Source organism: Lichenostomus cassidix, chromosome 4 (assembly GCF_008360975.1).
Source record: "Lichenostomus cassidix isolate B80296 chromosome 4, HeHo_3.0, whole genome shotgun sequence".
Classification (NCBI taxonomy): Eukaryota; Metazoa; Chordata; class Aves; order Passeriformes; family Meliphagidae; genus Lichenostomus; species Lichenostomus cassidix.
In genome coordinates this window covers 28,355,318-28,375,544 of record NC_139484.1, presented here as the reverse complement: position 1 = coordinate 28,375,544, position 20,227 = coordinate 28,355,318, and the positions used below count along the sequence as shown (strand labels likewise).

The 20,227-nt window shown below is 36.0% G+C and overlaps 1 protein-coding gene across 3 annotated transcripts in view; it reads left to right on the top strand.

Annotated features, from left to right (window-relative positions):
- The window catches only part of FBXW7 (F-box and WD repeat domain containing 7), a 175,689-nt gene that overhangs the window by 79,578 nt on the left and 75,884 nt on the right, over positions 1 to 20,227 (top strand). Inside the window, exon 1 of one of the 3 annotated variants that reach the window (XM_085058510.1) lies at positions 17,255 to 17,589. The exons of the other annotated variants lie outside the window; for them this stretch is intronic. Within the exon in view, the coding sequence (XP_084914636.1) occupies positions 17,443 to 17,589 (147 nt within the window). The 5' untranslated portion in view covers positions 17,255 to 17,442. Of the gene's footprint in view, positions 1 to 17,254; positions 17,590 to 20,227 lie in introns of those variants that run through there. 3 annotated transcript variants of the gene reach the window in all.

Here is a 20,227-nt window from a genome sequence, read left to right as displayed (position 1 = left end):
GGACATGATTTAGTGTTTGACTCGACAGTGTTAGATTAATGGTTGGACTTGATGATCTCAGAGATCTTTTCCAACGTAAATGATTCTATGATATCAGAACTGCGATTAAAACTCAGTGGCAACAGTGTCAAGGACACTTTAAATTTGTTTATGCAATGTATTTACTTATTTATGTATCAAATAAATCTAGACATTGGGATTTCATCTTTGACTGATTTGTCTAATATGATACAAGCCTTTTTCAGAGAGCTTTCTGTTCTGTAAGGTTAGCCTGTGTCCTTCTTACCTAGAGAACTGATGCTTAGTTATATTAAAGTGACCAGTTTTCTCACATGTCAGTTCCTTTACTGTTTGTTAATTTTTACTCCAGCTGATCTGTGTCTTACCAAATGTTGTCATATCTGTTTTAAAAATACTAAATAGCACAAGAGGGCTAAGTAAATATGTATAGCAGTCTGACAAAAACATGATCTTGATGCCGATTCTTCACCAATTGCATCGCATTTGTGGCATCCATTTCCAGTGCTCTGTGATGACTTTGTATTAATTGAGTTCTGTTGGGTAACAATTAACCACAACATAAGCAAACAAATACACTTACATCCTGTATTTCATAGCAACTGTACTTAAATGCTTTTATCCCTATGTACATGTGGGATTCTGTTGCAATGCAAGGACAAGAGTGTATTACTTGCAGTTGCTGTCACTGTGAAATAGCTCATGTAAATTATCATACTTGCTTACTTGAGATTTAAATTGTTTGTCTACTTGTGCTCATACTCTTGAAATTGTAGTACTGGCAGGTATATAATGCCAGCAATATGTTATGTTTATCAAAATTGGTGTTTATGACAGAGGTGATAACTGGCATGATTTTGTGGAAAAAATTTAATCAATGCTGTTAATCCTATTTTATGTCAATCAGTGCATTATTTTGTCTTGTACTGACACCTGCATTTCAACCTAGGGTGATCCAGGTTGTACTCTGATTACTTTTCTAGGGGTTTTTTTCCTGTAAATCATTAGCTTTATTTGATACTTCTGAAATATTTTGACTGTTTGATTTCTTAAAAATATTTATCATAATACATATAGTATTTAACTTGTTCCAGTATTTTTGTCTTTGCATAACTGTTCCTGTAACTACCCATTTCATAGTTTTTAAATATTAATGACTTCAAAATACATAAATATGTTGTTTTTAATAGATGTTTTTTGTTCCCATTAAAATGAGTTGTTTTTCTTGAACTGCTGCAAGCTTTTCTTATTTAGAGGAACACTGGCCTTTTGATTATCTTAGAAACTGTTTCTAAACAGTTACATTAATTTACAGATTCATCTCTAGTTTGGGTTTGATGTATTTTATGGGGAAAAATTCATGATCACTTGTATGCAAACTGCTACAAATTTAGATTCATTCAATTAGTTTTTCTTTATCTGAAATTCAATGTTACATAATATTTTTAATATTAAATTTCTCTAATGTTGAAGCCACCTCAGTTAGGAAATAACCATTAAAAAAAAAAAATTAAACGCATGAATTCATGGAAAGCATTATCTGCATTTTTTCCAGCAAATGTTGTCACAGATTTCTGTGGTTAGGCAAAATAGCTAATTGATATCAGACTAACAGGAGTGAAATGTATTATGTAAGGATCTGAATTTTAAAATCCAAGTGGGTAGGTGGAGCAGGAAGATTGTAAACTGGTGTGTAGTATCTTTTTTCTTGTTTGGGGTTTCAGAAAACACTTTTGTCTGCTATGCTTGTCTGGAGGGATTTCTGAAGGAGTGTTTGAGCTCATTTATGTGAGATGCTTTATCCTTCTGGACAACAGACACAGTTCAGTGAGACTGGTCAATGTTATTTGCAACAACCCCCTCTTACTTAAACATTTATTTGCTTTTCTTTTGTTGAGACTGTCATAAAACTTAGCAAATGAGGTTATATGAATGTGAAATGTTACCTCTGTGTTAACTGTTTGGATTGTGATGGTGACTTCTCATAAGGGGTCAGGCATTCGTGCATGCAGACCCCTCCAATAACTTCACTAATTAGCATCCTCTTCAGATGCAGGTTTGCTTGTTGCAGGATTGTGGGTTGTGATTGTTTTGTTGGTTTCCAGAGCTTCCAAGGAAACAGAAAACAGAATAATTAAAATGAAGATGAGAAATTCTTGTATGGTTGCATCTACAACCACAAAAACCACATTGATACCCTTTCAGCAGTTGTCATGTTTTAGCATTTACTTCATTACTAAAGGTGATGAGATGATTTTTTTGAAGGATACATTTAATACGTAACATATCTTACATGCTACACTGGTATAGGCTGAGAAGCAGTTTAATTCAGGTAGAACCAGTGTACTTTGATTGCAGCATCTTCCACCACACTAAATACCATACTACCCATTTGGCTCTAAGTCCCAAGAAAGCATGTGTGTCAGTAATGGTGCTGTTCAAGAGTGCCTCTTTACTGTTTATTGACATGGGAGAGTGGAGGGAGGGAAGATACAACAGAAAAGCTGTATTGACTTTGGTGGAGCTGGAAGAGAGTGTACCACAGGAAAACCTGTCCCTTGGATCTTAAATACCCATCTCTTCAGTTCTGAAACAAATCTAAAGCCCTGCTCACATACAGAGCTTTCAGCTCCTGTATAGTGCAGACTGGGACAGAATTTTGTGCTGCAAGGTGCCTGGTCTAAACTTGTATGTCTAGCCACAGAGATAAGAAGGATTTATTTTTCAGGGAGTTTTGGCTTTGTATGGAAAGATAGCATTAATTTTTTAAACTGAGGAAACCTAAGATTGCACTGGGCACTTTGTGAATATGTGAAGTGAAAAGGACTCCTATATAAAAGTCTGCAGTTATTGTCAAAATTATTGATAGACTAAAAGAAAGATAGAGGGATAAGGGGGATTCAAAGATGATTACAGAAATGCTGATCCCTTGGGAGCAGATTTTTTTGGTATACAGGCAGTACATGCAATTAGGCAGAAGTTGCAGTGTGTGTAGGTGCAAGGTGGTTTGTAAGTGTGTGTTAATATTTTTCTCCTTGTCTGAGCAGCAGAGGGGGCTGCTGTTGCTTTGCTGCAGACTTTGGTGTTCCTTTGTGAAGGTTTTCCTCACTCCTGCAGCTAAAAGCCTGAAGCATGTTTTTTAAGTGTAGGGAATAAATGTAACTGGAACAGAAGGACTCAGTATTTTTTATTTGTCCAGATATATTTTTCCAGTATAGAAAATGATGTAGGAATATTTCCTTTAAAAGAACAAGTGTTCTACTTGTTTTCAGATGGCTTGTGTGATAAGAATGCAATGTACAGTTCTCTGCTCTGAATGCACAGGAGAAAGAGAAAAAACTTCATACTACAAAAAGAGATTATTTTTACATGTTTTTTTTGCAAGGATCACATGCAAGGTGTGTAGATTCTTCATGCCTTTCAGTTAATGCTTTAAAGGGTTTTAAAATAAGTAATAATTTGCCTAAAGCTGTGTCAGAAAGGCTACACATAAAAATTGCTCTGATTGTTGAAAAAAGGCAACAAAAAAAGCATTGACAATTTTATTTATTTTTCTCTTGCTTCTTCCTATGATTCTCATTTTTAACTGAAATTTCTTTCACATCACTCTCTTTAAAAGCTTAGGGACTGGCAATTTTTTTTCTCTCTTGGTTATTCTGACCTACAGCACTAAAGTGCAATGAGTTAAGTAAGTGATGTAGGATAAACAGTAAATGGTTTTTACATTTATTTAATCTTGTTCAATTTATTTATCATGACCTGGATGAAGGGAGAGAGTGCACCTTCAGCAGGTTTGCTGATGGTACAGAACTAGGAGGCTGGGCTGATGCACCTGCAGGCTGTGCTGCCACTCAGAAGGACCTGGACAGGCTGGAGAGTTGGGTGGAGAGCAATCTGACAAAGTTCAGCAAAAGCAAATGCAGGGTCCTGCACCTGGGAAAGAATAACGCCAGGCACCAGTGCAGGCTGGGGGCTAACCTGCTGGGAAGCAGCTCTGCAGAGAAGGACTTGGAGTCTGTGAACCAGCAGTGCCCTTGTGGCCAGGAGGGCCAATGGTGTCTCAGAGAGCATTAAGAAGAGCATTGCCAGCAGGGGAAGAGAGGTGATGCTGCCTCTCTACTCAGCCCTGGTGAGGCACATCTGGAGTGCTGTGTCCAGTTCTGAGCTCCTCAGCACAAGAGAGACATGGAGCTCCTGGAGCAGGTCTGGTGGAGGGCTACAAAGATGATGGAGAGACTGGAACACATCTCTTAGGAGGAAAGGCTGAGAGAGAGAGAGGAGAGAGCTGAGTGTGTTCAGCTTTGAGAAGAGATGATGGAAGAAGAGAGAATCTGATCAAGGCATGCAAATACTTTAAGGGCAGGTGTCCAGAGACTGGGGCCAGACTCTTATTGGGGTGCCTAGTGACAGGATAAGGGGCAATGAGTACAAACTGAAACACCCGAATTTCCATCTGAATATGAGGAAAACCTCTTTCCTTTGAGGGTGACAAGGCACTGGGACAGGTTGCCCAAAGAGGCTGTGGAGTCTCCTTCTATGGAAATACTCAAAACTTGCCTGGACATGATCCTGTGCAGCCTGCTCCAGGAGAACCTACTTTAGCAGAGAATTGGACCAGGTGATTTCCAGAGGTCCCTTCCAGTGATTCTGAGATTCATAACTGCCAGTCATAATTACTTTTGCATTACCATGACAGCTTAGTTATTTTCAAGCAGGTTTTCTTGTTTTAAAATAGATTTTCTTTTTACTTTTCTGATATAGAGTCTTGTTTTTCTATTGGGAGATAATAACTTTAGAAATATTCATACTTGGAGATTGATACAAATCAACACTTTTAACCTTTGATTTCTTTCTCATTTGTATACCCCACAGTTTAGTGCTAATCATTGCAAGCATGCAGGATCATTTGGAAAGGTTACACAATTGTCATTAAGATGTTTTTTATTAAATATTAAAGCATCCATGGAAGGAATGCAGATTCTTTGTTTCTCTGTAGATAACAAGGTACTTCTCCAACTTTACTAACCTGCAGCAGGCTTTGCTACAAATACCAGGGTTTTGTTTGGGAAGTACTTCTTACTATCTGTGCTTTTACTTGTCTGTGTTAATTTATGATTTCATTTGCTGCTCAGTGCTTGTACAGGTTTAGCTGTACTTTTGCATTTTCTGAGTAGAATTATTCCTACACCTTCACTTGTAGATAAAACTGGTGTGTTAAATAATTGCTGCTCTGCTAATTTCCCCTACTCTGTAAGGGGATCTTGAAGTTTGCTAATAGATATGTGGCCTCCATTTGTAGTAATGTGGTCATTACTGATGGAGTCTATGGCTTATCTAAGAACTTGGCTATCTAGTTCAGCTTTCTCATGCAAAATTCTTGAAATACTTAGTGATTAAACTTGACTGTTACATTAAAGTATAGCAGTCAAATTAAAGGAATTTATAATAAATTACAGGTTTTTCCTTCATGTGGCGTATCTTACCACTTTTCAGTATGATTTTTACAAATTTTACAACAATTGAAGGACAGTGCTAATATATAATTTGTGAAGTAAGTAATTCTGTATAGAGAGTAAAATCAAGAATCTTAGTGCCCGGGAAGGAAGAAAGGTAGTTTAACAGAAAGCATTGATTCTGACAGTTTGGGTCATAGTTTGGACTACAAAATTCTATTTAATAAGTAGATTTTAATTGATTTTCTCCCTTCACTGCAGAAAGTTGCTTTCTTTATTTTTTTCTTTCTTTTTTTTTTTAATGCAGAAAGAGGTAGTGCTGATTTAGTTTCTCATTACAGAAATTGCTTACTAGACTGAAGTACTAGCTGAGTAAGACACAAGCAATTTTCTACTTCTATGCCAATAATTGAGGTCAGTCTTTAAACTCCAGTCAAGGGATTTACCTCAACTAGCCATACTGGAAAATCAATGTACAGAGCTTTGGACTGTGCCAGTTTTCTCTGTACAGGCAATATCCAATTGCCCTTTCTTTGCAGTGGAGCCTACATCAGAGCATACACCTTCCATTTCCTGGTGGTTCTTACCAGACATGTCTTATATGTTCTCCTGAGCATATGTGTAATTCCTTTGTAGCTATGTTGGTTGGTTGTTCAGTTTCCTAAAGCAGGGAAGTTGCCAGCCACCTTGGGCAGAGGGGTGCAGAAACAGGATAAAATATTTGAATTGTCCTTAGGTTGCTGGGCCTATGCATTGCTCCCTAACAGTAAATATTGAGGCGGTACTTGCATATGTTACTCAAACTTCTGTATCAGTTTATGTAGAATAAATTAAATTGATGCCTTCAGGGTAATTATCTGAAGGCAGTGTCTTTTTGTCGCACACTTTTTTGTGGACTTTGAAATCGGTGTAGGTTTAGCTCCCACGTGGTTTTTGCTCTGCATCTTTGTTGTCAAAATGAAAATAAGATTTTTTTTTTTCAAAGAAAAAGAGAGAAAAAACCCCAGTAGTATTATTTGAAGTCACTGATTATATGACAACAACATTTTGAAGTAGAAATCATGCAAACGTGTTTCAGAATCCTTTCAGTATACTTACTCTGTTGGGGTGTGTGACTTGTCCAACAAATACATTTGGGAGTTCTGCCCCACGAAAATATGCCATTTGTTCCTGTTGTTGTTCTTGAATATGTGGCACATGCTGCTGCCTGATGTGATCGTTAGCCCAAATATTTCCAGTCTATAGTGATACAGCTGTATTTACTTGAGCATTTATCAGTGGATGCTGTTGCCCTGAGTGTCTGTTTTAAGCTGTTTCTCCTCTTGAAGCTTAACTGAAGCTTGTATTACTAGCTATATAACTTAATGCAAATGATGAATCCAAGTGCAGAGAAAGTAAAACTTTTGCTGGTGAGTTAGTTTTTGGTTTTGTTGGAACCTCCTTTCCCAAATGGTTGTTCAATATTCTTTTAGCAATGCATTTGAAGTGTATGTTTAAAATATACAAGTTATGATCAGTAAATTTCTTGCATTTACTGATGTTTATGCTTATAAAATCATGATATCTGAAATTAGCTTAGGGGGCCAGAGGAATAGAAATTAACTTGAAGACCAAAATTCTGTGTAACATCTGCTGCAGGACTAACGTTTTTTCCTAATACGTTTCTCACTCAGTGCTATTTTGCAGGTTACAGTCTGTCCTTTATTTCTGTAGGAGACTTTTCATTATTTGGAGAACATGTGGCTATTCAGCAAGCTGTGCACAGTGAAGGAATTTACATACCTTTATAAATTCTTGAGTATAAAGAGAAAGACTAGACACTGTCAATTTCTATGCTAGTTTAATAATTTTTGAACAGACAGAATGCTTAAAAACAGAATTTCCAAGCTGTCTCAGCAGATGTTTGAACAGACAGCATCTAATGTCCATTGACAAAGGATGATTTTTGACACACAAACTGTTCTTCTCTGCTAGTACATGGTGTCTGATCTGTGCATGCAGCTGTGCTTGTGTAGAAATGATATAATGTGCGTTTTGTGTATACTTAAATATGAATTGTTATGTTTTGTTTATGTGACTGTTTTACAGTTTGGTTTATTGGTGAAATTTCTATTATAAAAACTCCTGTAAAACCTTGAACCAGTGTTTCTGTAAATGGTTCTTTTTGTCACAAGCATTTTCTCCCTTTTTTCAGTAGTGTGGTTAATGAAGTTGGTGTTTAAACTCCATGCAAAATTTGTAAGACTTCTGCCCATTCTCTCCTGCCCAAACAAGTTCAGGAATTCACCAAATTATTGTAAAATGTGATTTATAGTAAAAAAACTTTGTGTGCATTGATTGGTACAACCTTTGATATAATGTTACATATACTTAATTGAGATTTAAAAGGTGAAAGTCTTGAGTTCTTGTGCATAGATAGGTATCTTGATAATGGTGAAATACAAGTGGAAAGCATTGCTGTTGTGCATCTCTTCTGTTCTTCTGTTTTCTCCTTTCTACTCTTCTTGCTAATTTAAAATTTTGTTTCTTTAGTAAGTAACAGCAGGAGGTGGGAAAAGGGAGAGAATCTGAGAAGGACACAGTTACTGAAGAAGTGCAGAGATTTCTATCCCAAGTCACGGCTGTCCAAACTAACAATTTCTTCATAAAATCTTGCTTCTTTTAATGTTTATTTGTATGAAAAGATTATCTTTTCTACTGACTTTACTACCTGACCGTATATTGCATAATATGAAAGGAATGAATTGTGAATTTTAGAAATGCTCAGTGTAATTCAGTCTTGGAAGACACTGGCTATACTTTTCAGCTGTGTCATGACATATTACTCAGTTAATGCTTATAAAATTTTAATACATTTGTTCAATCCCTGGCGCCTCTGTGAAGTGGAAAATGTACTTATCTCCCCACAGATTGCCAGCAGGGATAAATTCCACCTTATTCATCATCAGAAGTTATTACTACTTTCAAGTAAAGTATTAGCAACATTTCCTGTAAGTGCAAATCACATTCTTAGCCAGTCGATGTTTCGAAGTGGGCAGAAGGCCCTTTGTTCTTCTCATTTGAATTCTGGAGTGTCCTGTAAGGACGGCAGTTACCATGATCATTATTGACCCAAATATACTGAGTACTTAAAAAAAAATAAAATACAACAAATAATAAACACTCTTTTTGGCAGTGTCATAATTTCTTCAGTTTTGATTCCTTGGTCATATTTTCTAAAACACACAGAAAATAATTGACTTAATTCAAATGAATACATGAAAACGAAGTAGAGTAGAAGTGACACAGCTAAATGGAAGAAAACAGACTAAAAATCATTCAGTATGGATCACTTGTTCTTGCCAAATGTAATAATGTTGTCCCTTGACTTTAGGCTGGATTTCATCCAAAGCAAGGACACTTTCAGTTGGTACCCAGAGGCACTTGCCCTTCTGCACAATTTTTGGCTTTGGTGTAAACCACTAGTATTCCATGCCCTAGAGCAATTATGCTGCACACTGTGTGTGCAGGTATTCCTGTGTATTTGTTTTGGAGGGCAGGCTGTTGACAGAGTCTGACTCTGCCTACACTGAGCCAGTCAGAAGTTGGTGCTGGTGCACTGCATGTCTTTGTTGGCAAGGTTCAGTATCAGACTGCCAGTAAACTCAAAGCTGGATTTGGTTGACAATATACAAAGTGTAAATTATATTAAATACATACAAGCATTTTAAATAATAAGTGATATTTGAACAAATCAGAGAAAGCCAGTGTTTGTTAAATAAAAATACAGGCAAGGCTGCTCCTTCCTCTGAAAAAAAAGGTGAAAAAAGGGAAAAAAATTAAAGATCAAGGTGACAACCATGCAATCAAGAATGCCAGCCCTTCCATGTACTACCTGCTTTTTTCTGTGCTCTAAGCATTCTTTAATTCACATATCTTGAGCTTTATAAATAGCCTCACACCCCTTTGCAGTATGCTGTTACCAGCTGAAAAGGATTATATAGCTTAATTTGGTGCTCTCAAATGAATGCCATTGTAACAATCAGTTGTTGCATTTGTTAGATTTATGTGTAATTTACTGTGCTGGTAAGGAAAATCGTCTCGTATCAAAATAGACTTTGAAAACCATTTTGTTCAAAACATATGAGGTGTAACACTTTGCATTGTTCAACCTTTTATTTTGGCAGTAGGCAATGTAGCTAATCCAAAGACTGTTACTCTGTTTTCAGGAATTTTTTTATAATGCTGAATAGATGGTGTCTGGACAGAATTCCCCTATAGAAGAAAAAAAAAGATTAGGTGTGTAAGGTTGCAGAAATATTTTTAACACCTTTTTTATATTTTGGGGATTGTTCTTGTTTCAAATTAATACGTAGAAAGAAAGGTCTTAAATCCAAACTTCATTTTTGACAGTGCTTTTTGTACATTATTCAGAAACTGATAAGCATGTTTTAAATATTTTGGTGCTGTCTTGTGTATTTTTGTTGTGTGTAGGTATATAAGCAAAGAATTTCTAATTTAAAGTCTTGCATTTTACATGAAAGGGTGATATAGTGATAAGAAAAGCTGAATTTTGCAGTATGGAAAACTAATTTTTCAGTTGCCTGTCTTCTCTTTTCATAAAAGCAGCCTCCTTACTAAAAAAAAATCACCTGCTTTTCCTTCCCCCAGCTTATTCTCAGCTGGGAATTTGACTTGCATTTTAATCCAGTGTTAAATATTGCATGACTTCTCTACCTGTTGTAGCTCTTAATTCTTGTCTCAGCTTTATTTAAAGGTGCAAAACCAGCATAAATAAGTGGTCAGCAAATAAATTCCTGCAGAGCAGCTGTAGAAATTCTTTTCAACAGCTGTTGCAACACTGGCTAGACTAAAGAGTTAAACTTGCTTATCCAACAAGTCATGTTATAGCCAATGAGAACTGGGCAGACATTTCTGGAATATTTCTAAAATGCAAGATGATGCAGCTGGATTTCTGTTGCATACCTGGAATGTTTTCTGGAATGTTTATTGGAGAAATGAAGGTGCATGCTTTAAAGATCGTTTTTAAAAAAAGTGACAATGACAAGACCCCATAGTACAGTAAATACAGTAATAAAGTTAGGGGACTTGTAGAGTAAAGCCAGATAATAGAGGCCTCTAGTTTCAAATACTTATGTAAGGTAGGAATTGCTTTTTTAAGATGCTCATGTTTAAGTATTTTTTTAATGTTATGACAGCATCATTAGTAGTGATATTATATATTCTCATCAATATGCAGTTTACTAGACAGACTATGTTGCTTTTACAAACACTTCATGAGACCTTAGAAAAAATTGTCTTGTGCAAGTGCAAATGTGCTCAAATTGCAGTAGTACTGTCATGACTGATTGCAGATCCCATGCCTATAGCTGCATGTACCTGCTATTTCCCTTCCTTTCTTTTGAGATGGAATTCTGCACTTGTTGAGATGCCTTGGAAGCTGTCATCACTGACATCTTTTTGGGACCAGTATTACATGCTAAAGGATCCATGGACAAAGAGAGATGATCTAATGGTTCGTTGTTGCCCAAAAATGGAGGTCTTGACTACTCTCCACTTCTAAACACTGTTTGTCTCTTCATACATCTGGCTGCTTTGTGAGCTGTTTACAGTTGCTAATCTGGTGGAAAAATGACTTAGCAACAACAACAGTTGAAGATTTTCAGGTATCCTACTTATTGGACTTATTTCAGAGCTCATAAGCCTGGCAAATTTTACTGCCACTTTATGGAAGAGTTTGGAAAAAACTGGCCAAAGCTAGAAGGTGGGAAGTGCTAGTCTTCTCCTTTTTGCTACTAGAGTCTCCATTGAACTTGTTTGTTTCCTTTCAGCTATAAAGAGGATCAGCTGGGATTGAACAGATGTAGTAGAAATCTTATTTTTTACAGGCTGACTTTTAAACTCACTTGAATTGGTGGTTGCAATTAGAAGCTGAAAGTAGTGAGCCCTTGCTATTGTTTAGTCTGACTTGTTGCTGGGCTCTCTATACACAAGTATTTAAATCCATTAGGTCAAACTTGAGTCTCATTTAATTTCTATGTGCACTCACACTTAAATGCCAGGATGCTTCAACAGATATGAGCATGCACATAGGCATGAAAAATATGTAGTAGGTATGTTTGGTGATCTCCCCTTTGCTGATATACTTGATATTTCATCTTCCCTGGCTGCTACTAGTGGACTTCGGGGAATGCTATCTTGTGAAGTGTGAAGTGTTTTGCCAGACAGCAGCTTTATCATCATCCTTATCTATATTTTTTTTTTACCTTTATAGTTTCTTTTCAATGTAGGAGTGTTATACAAGTTGTACCATCTTCCACCAGAAGTTACAAAAGGTGTAGCTCCTCCTTGCTATTTCGTGGCAAAAATTGTAAGGTAGCTCTTTTATATTAGACAGAAGCCTTTTTCATCACAGTAGTTTTTAATGACCATGACTTGATATGATTTCAGAGCCAGTATTATAATCAGAAATTATCATTTGAGTTAATCCAAGTTACGAAAATCTGAATTCTTCTTCACTGTGTTCTTAAGCTTTGTTGCCAAAGAAAACAAGGCTTGTGCAGTTGAGACTTTTACATGTCATTGTCTGTCATCCTTTCCAGAGCTTATACATGTTGACTAATTTTCACGCCATTTTTGCAAAGAGAGTGATATGGATTGCACAAGTGTTCAAGGTAACTAGAAGGTGGCTAGGAAAGGGGAGAGGCTTAGTAATGCATCTGCTGAGGAGGACATCTACAAGGTGACCATCACCTGTTTTGACATCATTGAATCCTTGTGGAATTGGGTTTTGCTGTGATCATTTAAACAGGTTCAGTTGACAGTTGTTCCTTCCTTTACACCATAGATGCCATTAATCAGTCAACATTCATAGTAACACATAAGCTTGAAATAAAGCTTTGCTATGGCTGGACTGTTCAGAGTGATGGTTCCATGTAGGTTTCCTGACACTATGGGACCATAAGGCCTTGGAGAAGCTGTAGTGTAACTGCAGTGCAATTTGAATTGGCATGATAATCTAACCTGGAGCCAGGCTTCGTTCTTTCTGTTGCCTATCTTACAACAGGTCTACACTTGAAGTTTTTTTAATGGACTATGGAGCAAGTGATCAGTTTGGATGTTTTGCTAGTAGTTTTGCCCCCTTTGTGTACTATTCAAGTACATGCTTTTTAGGACATTTTGATCTCATAAGATCAAAATCACCCTCCCCACTGATTTCCTTCATACCCTCTTCAGAAGTCTGGATCCTTATGTTTTCTTATATGTGCAGATTTTTATAATGGGTAAATTTGGATACAGTAGAGGAATTTTAGAGCAATAGGATTCTTTTCTATCCGGTACCTATAATACAGTTGCAGTTAACTTTTGTTCAGCAGTGCCTTTTATCTATACAGCTTATTCATTTCTCTGTACAAAGCAGGCTAATATCTAATGTGTCATTTGAAAACTGCTTGTAAATTGGTACTAGAAATCCCTCACATAGATAAACTTGGGACCACAGTCACTGGATAAGTACTTAATAGTGTGGTATAGACTGCCTTGCTTTGCCGACAAAGTGGTTCTTGGTCATTGTAGACATGGGCAGGGACCAGCATGAATATCAAATGAGTAATAAAGCTTATGTATAATGTAAATTACAGTGCATTCTATATGCTACAGCTGTGGAGAGCTTACTACAGATGTTACTTAGGAAATAAATTTTCAAATATGTTTAAACGATTATTATGTTGCTATGATTAATTTGAGACGGTGACTTTTGAAATGTTGCAGTGCTCTGCTTTATCCATTTGAGGGCAGCTGTTCACCGATGTTAAGAACTGTGGAGAACCTGTCTGGGGTTCTGCTGTCTGCATGTTAGTTTTTCTATACTTTAGGTCTCTCTAGGTCTTGTACTGTTCCATCACCATATTGAAATGCCATGATTTTGTTGGTTTTTTGGGTTCCTCACCGCCCAGTAATGTTAATATGCAATTAACTCCAGAAGAAAATTCTATAAAGTTTGCATGAACTGGTTTTTGGTGTTGGAATAATTTCTTAGATGCATGTCTTAAAACTATGGCCTCTCTCAGTTCAGCAAACTGAAATGAGCTAGACAATTTTGTAACATTTACTCCCTGGTGAACAGCTCTTAAAAAGCTGACTTTTAATTACTCTGACTGGAAGGTATGAAGATTATTGCTGCTTTTTACGTGTTTTCATTTTACAGACACTTCTTCACTGGATTGTCCAAAAAGAAACAGTCTTCTGGATTCTTATATTTACAGTTGAAAATCCATGACAGAATTAACTTGAGTTTAAAAATACTAGTTTTTCAGGTACTTTTATGTGATCTCATTTCAAATGTGATCTGATTAAAAGGACAGTCAGGCACTTAAAAAGAACACCACTGGAAATCAGCCCAACTATATTTAGAAATAGGATGTTAGAAAAATATATTACAAAGCATTAAAGCTCAAATTTTCATAATTTCATTTTTGTCAGGTTTATACACGTTCTCCCTTGTTTAATGCAAAAATACACACTTTTAAAATAAAAGCAACAGAGCGGCTGTTTAAGCTTTACATTTAATGCTTAAATTAGAACTATATTTATCATATATATGTATTTTACAAATACAAAAACAAGTTATATCTACTATGTGTCATGTATTCCTGACACTTCTGAGATAGCCTTCACCATTTTTTCTTCCCTCTTACTGATTAAACTAGATTGTGTTTTATTTTCTGGCTGAGGACTTATTAAAAGTTTATAACTGTCCAGCATTAGCTTGGGACATTTAAAAATTACTGTAAGACAGTGGTACCTACAGTCAGTAATGTGTAGTGGATACAAGACTAAAACTAAAGTGATGATACGTGGAAGTAAGATTGGGACAAGATTTAATCTGCTAGTGCAAGTCTTTTTTCTGGGAGATGATGATAAAAAAGCAGGGGGAAATAGACACAGGTAAAAACTGAAGTTTTTTCTTATTGCTGTGGTAAAGTAAGAAATCTAGCTTTGTAATTTCACACAGGACAGAAAAAAGGGCCTTACTTTGCTATGGCTTTATCCACATAAATAGGGGACTACACTGAACATGAACGTGATACTTTTTTTCCAGCTAGGAGTGTGTCCCTGTGGAATTACTCCAGAATAGTGTGGAAGTTGCTGAAGAAAAATCAATGTACTACTGGGACTTTATCTCAAACCACAAAAGAAGGGCTGACAATCCTTGTGTTCTCAGAGGCGTGAGAATAACCTGTGACAGGAAACTTGTGTAGTGGGCAGTGCTTGGAGAATGTAATACTTCAGTCTTGTTTTATTCCCCAATTATATGTAAATCTCTAAATGGGCCAAGTTATGTTCCTGTTTTGCACTTATATTACGAGCTAATATTTTTGGGAAAAAAAGGGCAAGTAAGCCTGTAAAGCAGTAATATGCTAGGCTCTTGTATCGACTCATAGTAGATGGTGATCTGCCACACTGCCTAATTCTTTAAGAGATTGGACAATGAAATGTTCTTAAAACTGAGTTTATTTTAGTAGTTTCTCTTACTAAACGAAATATTGAGTATTTGTTAAGGGAGAAAGTAAGGTTTGCTTTGTACATAATATTGTATCTGATCTTATATTAAATTTATAAAAATCCCAAATTATGTTTATATAATTACATTATATATTATTAATTACATTTTGGTAAACTTCACACTTTATTGGAACAATTGAGATAGTGGCCAGTTCTTCAAAAATGGAATACTGATCTGTTGCTTCTTTTTGAATGATACTTCAATAGGGTATGTGATTTGATGTCCTTTGAGCTTTTGGTTCTGTTCTTCACTTATTCGAAGTAGAAACAAAAGGCTGTACTTTCCCCTCTTTGGAGTACTGCAGTGAAATTTTCTTATTTGAATAAAACCAAGATTCCAAGACACTTATTCTGAAGCCTTCCAGTCAAGTGAAAGCCTAGTCGTTGTTTAAAATATGAAATAATTCAGAATGAAGTTATAAAATAATGCTATTACTGTTGTGTACAGGCTAAAGGTAAACCGTTGCTTGGAGCTTATAGGATGAAGTATAAAGTAGGCAATGTAAAGAGTCTTTTAGAAGAAAATGTATGTCTAAAATGAATGGGATGGTAGAAAAGAAAAAAAGCAGCCATCTGTGCATGAAAATACTGTGCCACCCAGCATTCTGTCACAGCTTTTCTGTATACAACATCTGTAAAGAAATAAGGATTGTCTTGTTTGTCTGAGAAAAATATTGTGTTATAAGTAGGTGCTTACTGTAACGTATATATACTCTCAAAGAAATGTTAGGGATTTTTATATTTTTTTTCTTTCTTCTTTCGTTTTTTTAAATGAAAAGCTTTCCACATGCAAATGTTTGGTCAGGGAGGCCCTCTATATGCAAATAAGACATGCTTATGGCTTGGCTTTTTGAAGAGGAAACAAAGAGCTAAGTGGAAATGCTAATACAGTCATATTTTAATGCTGTCTTTTGTCAAGTTACATTGTTGTGCTCCAAGCATTAAGGCATTACTGCACTCCCTCTTTTGCCCTCACATAATTATACAGTTAATTATCTTTGCTGGTTTGTGCATAAAGAGACTTGTAAGATTTCTTAATGGTCATTTATTCACTGTGTTTTGGACTGTACTAACTCAGTTCATACAAGGACTTTGATGGTTTCCTGTATCTCTTATCAGCAGTTTCATAAGACATTTTCACAGGCTTTTGTTTCTTGCTACTTAGTTTTGCTCATAAAGGTTTTCAAAATATGAATGTGTTTTTAAGAAATGTGCAAATATAGGCAGCAGAAAAGGATTGTGAGAACATAGAGACATTGTAGGGAAGACAATTTGATCAAGAAATTATTCAAAATGGAAGTAAACTAATTGTGGGAAATCTGAGTAATAGACATTGCTGTTCTAGCTTTGCTCAGTGGAGTGAGAACTGTTTTCTTGAAAAATGACAGACCTCTCCCCACATCCTAGAAGAGATGCCATATTCTAGGAGGAAGAGCCCTTCTCCTCTCCATCGGTGTGATGGATAGGCCTGAGCAAGCTGGTACCCAAACTCACGATGGCCAGAAGAGGGAGGACTATTGTGCCATTGCATCCTTAGAGCCAAAGCTGCCTGGGTGTTGCTGCCCCTACAGGGGCAGGGAGAGAGGAAGAGGTGCAGACTGGAGTACCTGTGCATTGTAAGGAAGGCCAGGAGGAAGGAACTAAAAATCACAATATAGGTGAAAACACAACAATAGTGTCTACTTTTATTAAATGAGCAAGTTTTTTGCCAATATCTTTATTTTAGGAGACCCTATTTTTTTTTCCAAAATTTTTTCAAATAAATTTTTATTTCCTTTTTTAACTTTTGGACAATATATTGTGTTTTTAGAGACCATGGTTAAGGAACTGCAAAGTCCAGGTCAGCTTTTTGTTTAATTTTATTGACAGTCCAGAAGAAATCTGCTTGGCTGATAAGTGATAAGAGTTGATCCTGCAGCAACACTGTTACCCTCTGAAGGTTGCAATCTCCTTGGATTCCCCTTCTGAAAGAGTAATACGAACTTGTTAAAAACAAAACAAAATTAAGAGAAAATCTGTCCTTTAAAATGCAAGCATAAGTGGCTGTGTCTATTAAAAATCCGGGCAGTTATGAATTTCTTCTTTTTTAGTCTGCAGATCCCTTTTTGGAGAAGGGCTCTTCTGACATTGCAGGGGAGGTCCACCAGCTGTTTGACTGACAGGAGCAGTCTGCCTGCCCCTTGGTAGTTTAATTCCTGTCTATACTAGGATAGCTTGCACTTCACTGAGCAGCAGACAGGTCAGGACACTTGGCAGGAGAAGGTTGAGAGACAAAGGCAGCAGGCTGCGGGGAGCTGATTCACCAGTCTGAAACTTTAAAAAAAAAAACAAATTATGCAACTTTAAAGCAAAGTTATTAGCAATGTTCTTGCAGCGTTAGTAGACTTGACAAAGTAAGAACGATAAAATGTCCAAACCTGGGAAAACTGCCATCAGCCATGGCTTGGTTCCTGTTGATCTTAAAAGTGCCAAAGAACCTCTACCACACCAAACTGTGATGAAGATATTTAGCATCAGCATCATTGCACAGGGCTTGCCCTTCTGCCGTAGGCGGGTAAGTGTAAAAGTCTTTAAAACCTGAATTTTCATCACTTGGCTTGTAGCTCAGTGCTTTGTCATGGTGCGTTCATTCCATGAGGAAGTACTTATATCTGTTTTTATCTATTCACTCAGGGTGCCATAGAGGAGCTCTTTGGTAATTTATTTTATAAATTCTTGTGCTTTTATTTAATTAAAATCTGTACATGTTGTCTTAGCTATTACTCATTTAAAGGAACATGCCAGGGATTCTTTTATAGCTGTAAACCATGTAGGTGAAAACAAATGCTGTACAAAACAGATGCACTCATAAATGTGTATTTTGCTATTATTCAGTCTTTTAGGTGATAAAGGTAGTTTGGGATATAATTCATTGAACTCAGTTCTGAATTGTACTGGCACATGTGACTTGTTGGATATTAAATTAGAGTATTTAGAAACATTAAACTAATTAATATTTAAACATATTTAGTAAGAATTCTTGAAATACAATTTTAATACTTTTGTAACTCAGTAAGGGAGATAACATTTTTTGCTGTTACATAAAATAAAAATAGCATGTTACTATGTGGAGGTTGCGATATAGTTTATATATAGACAATCCTAGCCTGACAAACTATCACGGGTCTTATGCTACAGCTTCAGGAACCATATGAATTAAGTGGCTCTTAAAACACATTATATGAGCTTTTTCATGCTGCTGAATAAATACTGTTTCTGTTTATGGATGCAAGTTTTAAAATTCAGCTCACCTTTTGTAAATATGCTTGCTTTTTTGGAAAGTCAACTTACTAGTTTTTAGCAAACTTGGTTAAATCACAGACAAAATTTAAATTTGACAAGATCACCCTGGAAGATTTGATTTCTTTGTACTATGTTGTTTAGAATATCTGAGAATGTTTCTTATATGTAAAAGGTATATGGCATACACTGAAAGCCAGCGACATAATGTCAATCTGCAACAACACAAAATTTAGAACACATATTGGATCATGTGCAGTTCAGAAAAGTACTTTTTCTGACATTGGATATTATGCGTATGTGTTTGCTGAACATGGAACAGGAACATTTCGTGATATTGAAAGTGATAAAGTAAGTTTCTTTATTTTAATACAGTGTTTTAATTTTTTTTTATATGATTTGGGAACTGTTTGCTTGAAAATAAGCACTTGGCATATGTTTGGACAGTTTTAGTTCCTTTATCTTGGATAAAGCATAGTATACAGCATAGAAGATCAGTTTAGTGGATATACTTCACAAGTCTTTTAGTGGCTATAGTAATACAGCATACTGTTGGAACTTTAATGCTGATGTCTTATGTGTGTATTTTCTGTAATTAGAAATATGATCACACATTAACTTATCACAAATCAAGTAAAAAAAAGGATGCCAAAGAAAACCAACCAAAATCCACCCCAACCAAAATCTGAAGCAGTCTTCTCAAGATTTTACACTGTTCCAAAATGACCAGAATTATGCTATTTGTCCTGTCCTACACCCTATTTAATCAGTCAGTTTAATGTTTTATTTCTAGGAGGGTTTAGAAAGCTGTTCAGCATCTACTTTTCTTTTAGCATTAGGACTAAGAGGAAAATTTAGAAACACTGTAAATGTATGTTTTACTATCTAAGCTATCATCAATCTATATATCTTGTATTCTGAAACTGACAATTCTCAGTATGATGGCTACTGATAGTGGAAAATATGAGAGCTCCACCTTTAGTCTCATGCCTTGCAACACTCAAAGCCTGCACGTAACTCCCAGCGATTACCATATTGGGTTCCTTCCATGCTAACGCACGGAGGTTGCATACAGGACCTACATGTAAAAAAAATGCAGAAGTAAAACCCAACCTAATTTTTCATATCAACAGGTGAGAGAGTCAATACTTCTGTTTTCTAGATTGATTTTTTTATTAAGCGTAACAAGAACCAAAGAAGTATTTTTACGCCAAATAAAAGTTTTGACACAAACTCTTCACCAATATGCGATTTTTAGTTTTATTTTTTAAAAATTCTACTTTTCATTTAGTAAGTAATGCATTGAATTATTTAGTTCTTTATGTTCAGAGCTAAGTTTGATGTGCTTTAGAACATGAACTGTCATTTTCCTCCAGGTTATTGACTTGGTAATATATCAATGCCAACTTTTTTTGGGTGCGTGTACGATTGGGCCATTCAGACATTGACCTGACTTTAATATTGACCTTCTCCTTGTTCGAACTCATTTCTTCCCCTCCTTAATTGTACATTAGACCTAACAAAACATCTTTAAAATGTGTACTGTGATCCTTGAGAGTAAAAATACTTCCGTTATGAGAGCTGACAGTACATAGCTTCTGCATCCTCTGCATTAGTTATACTGGGCTTCTATCGAGAAGTGCACTATAAATGGTCACAGGACTTAACAGTTTGCCCTTATGCATTTTGTCAGTTTGTTCAAGTAGTTAAAACACTTGTCTGCAATACCACTAATCTGAATCCAGTTAAAAATAGTATTACTTAGCATTCTTTGTGTAGCACTTGAGAATGACTTTAATGCATCTCTCTGTAAGTACTGTACTTACACAGTAAATGTATGTATTCCTTCAAAGCTGTCAAGGAAAACACCAATACTGTAGCATCAAACGAAGACTGAGCCCTGGTCCTCTTTA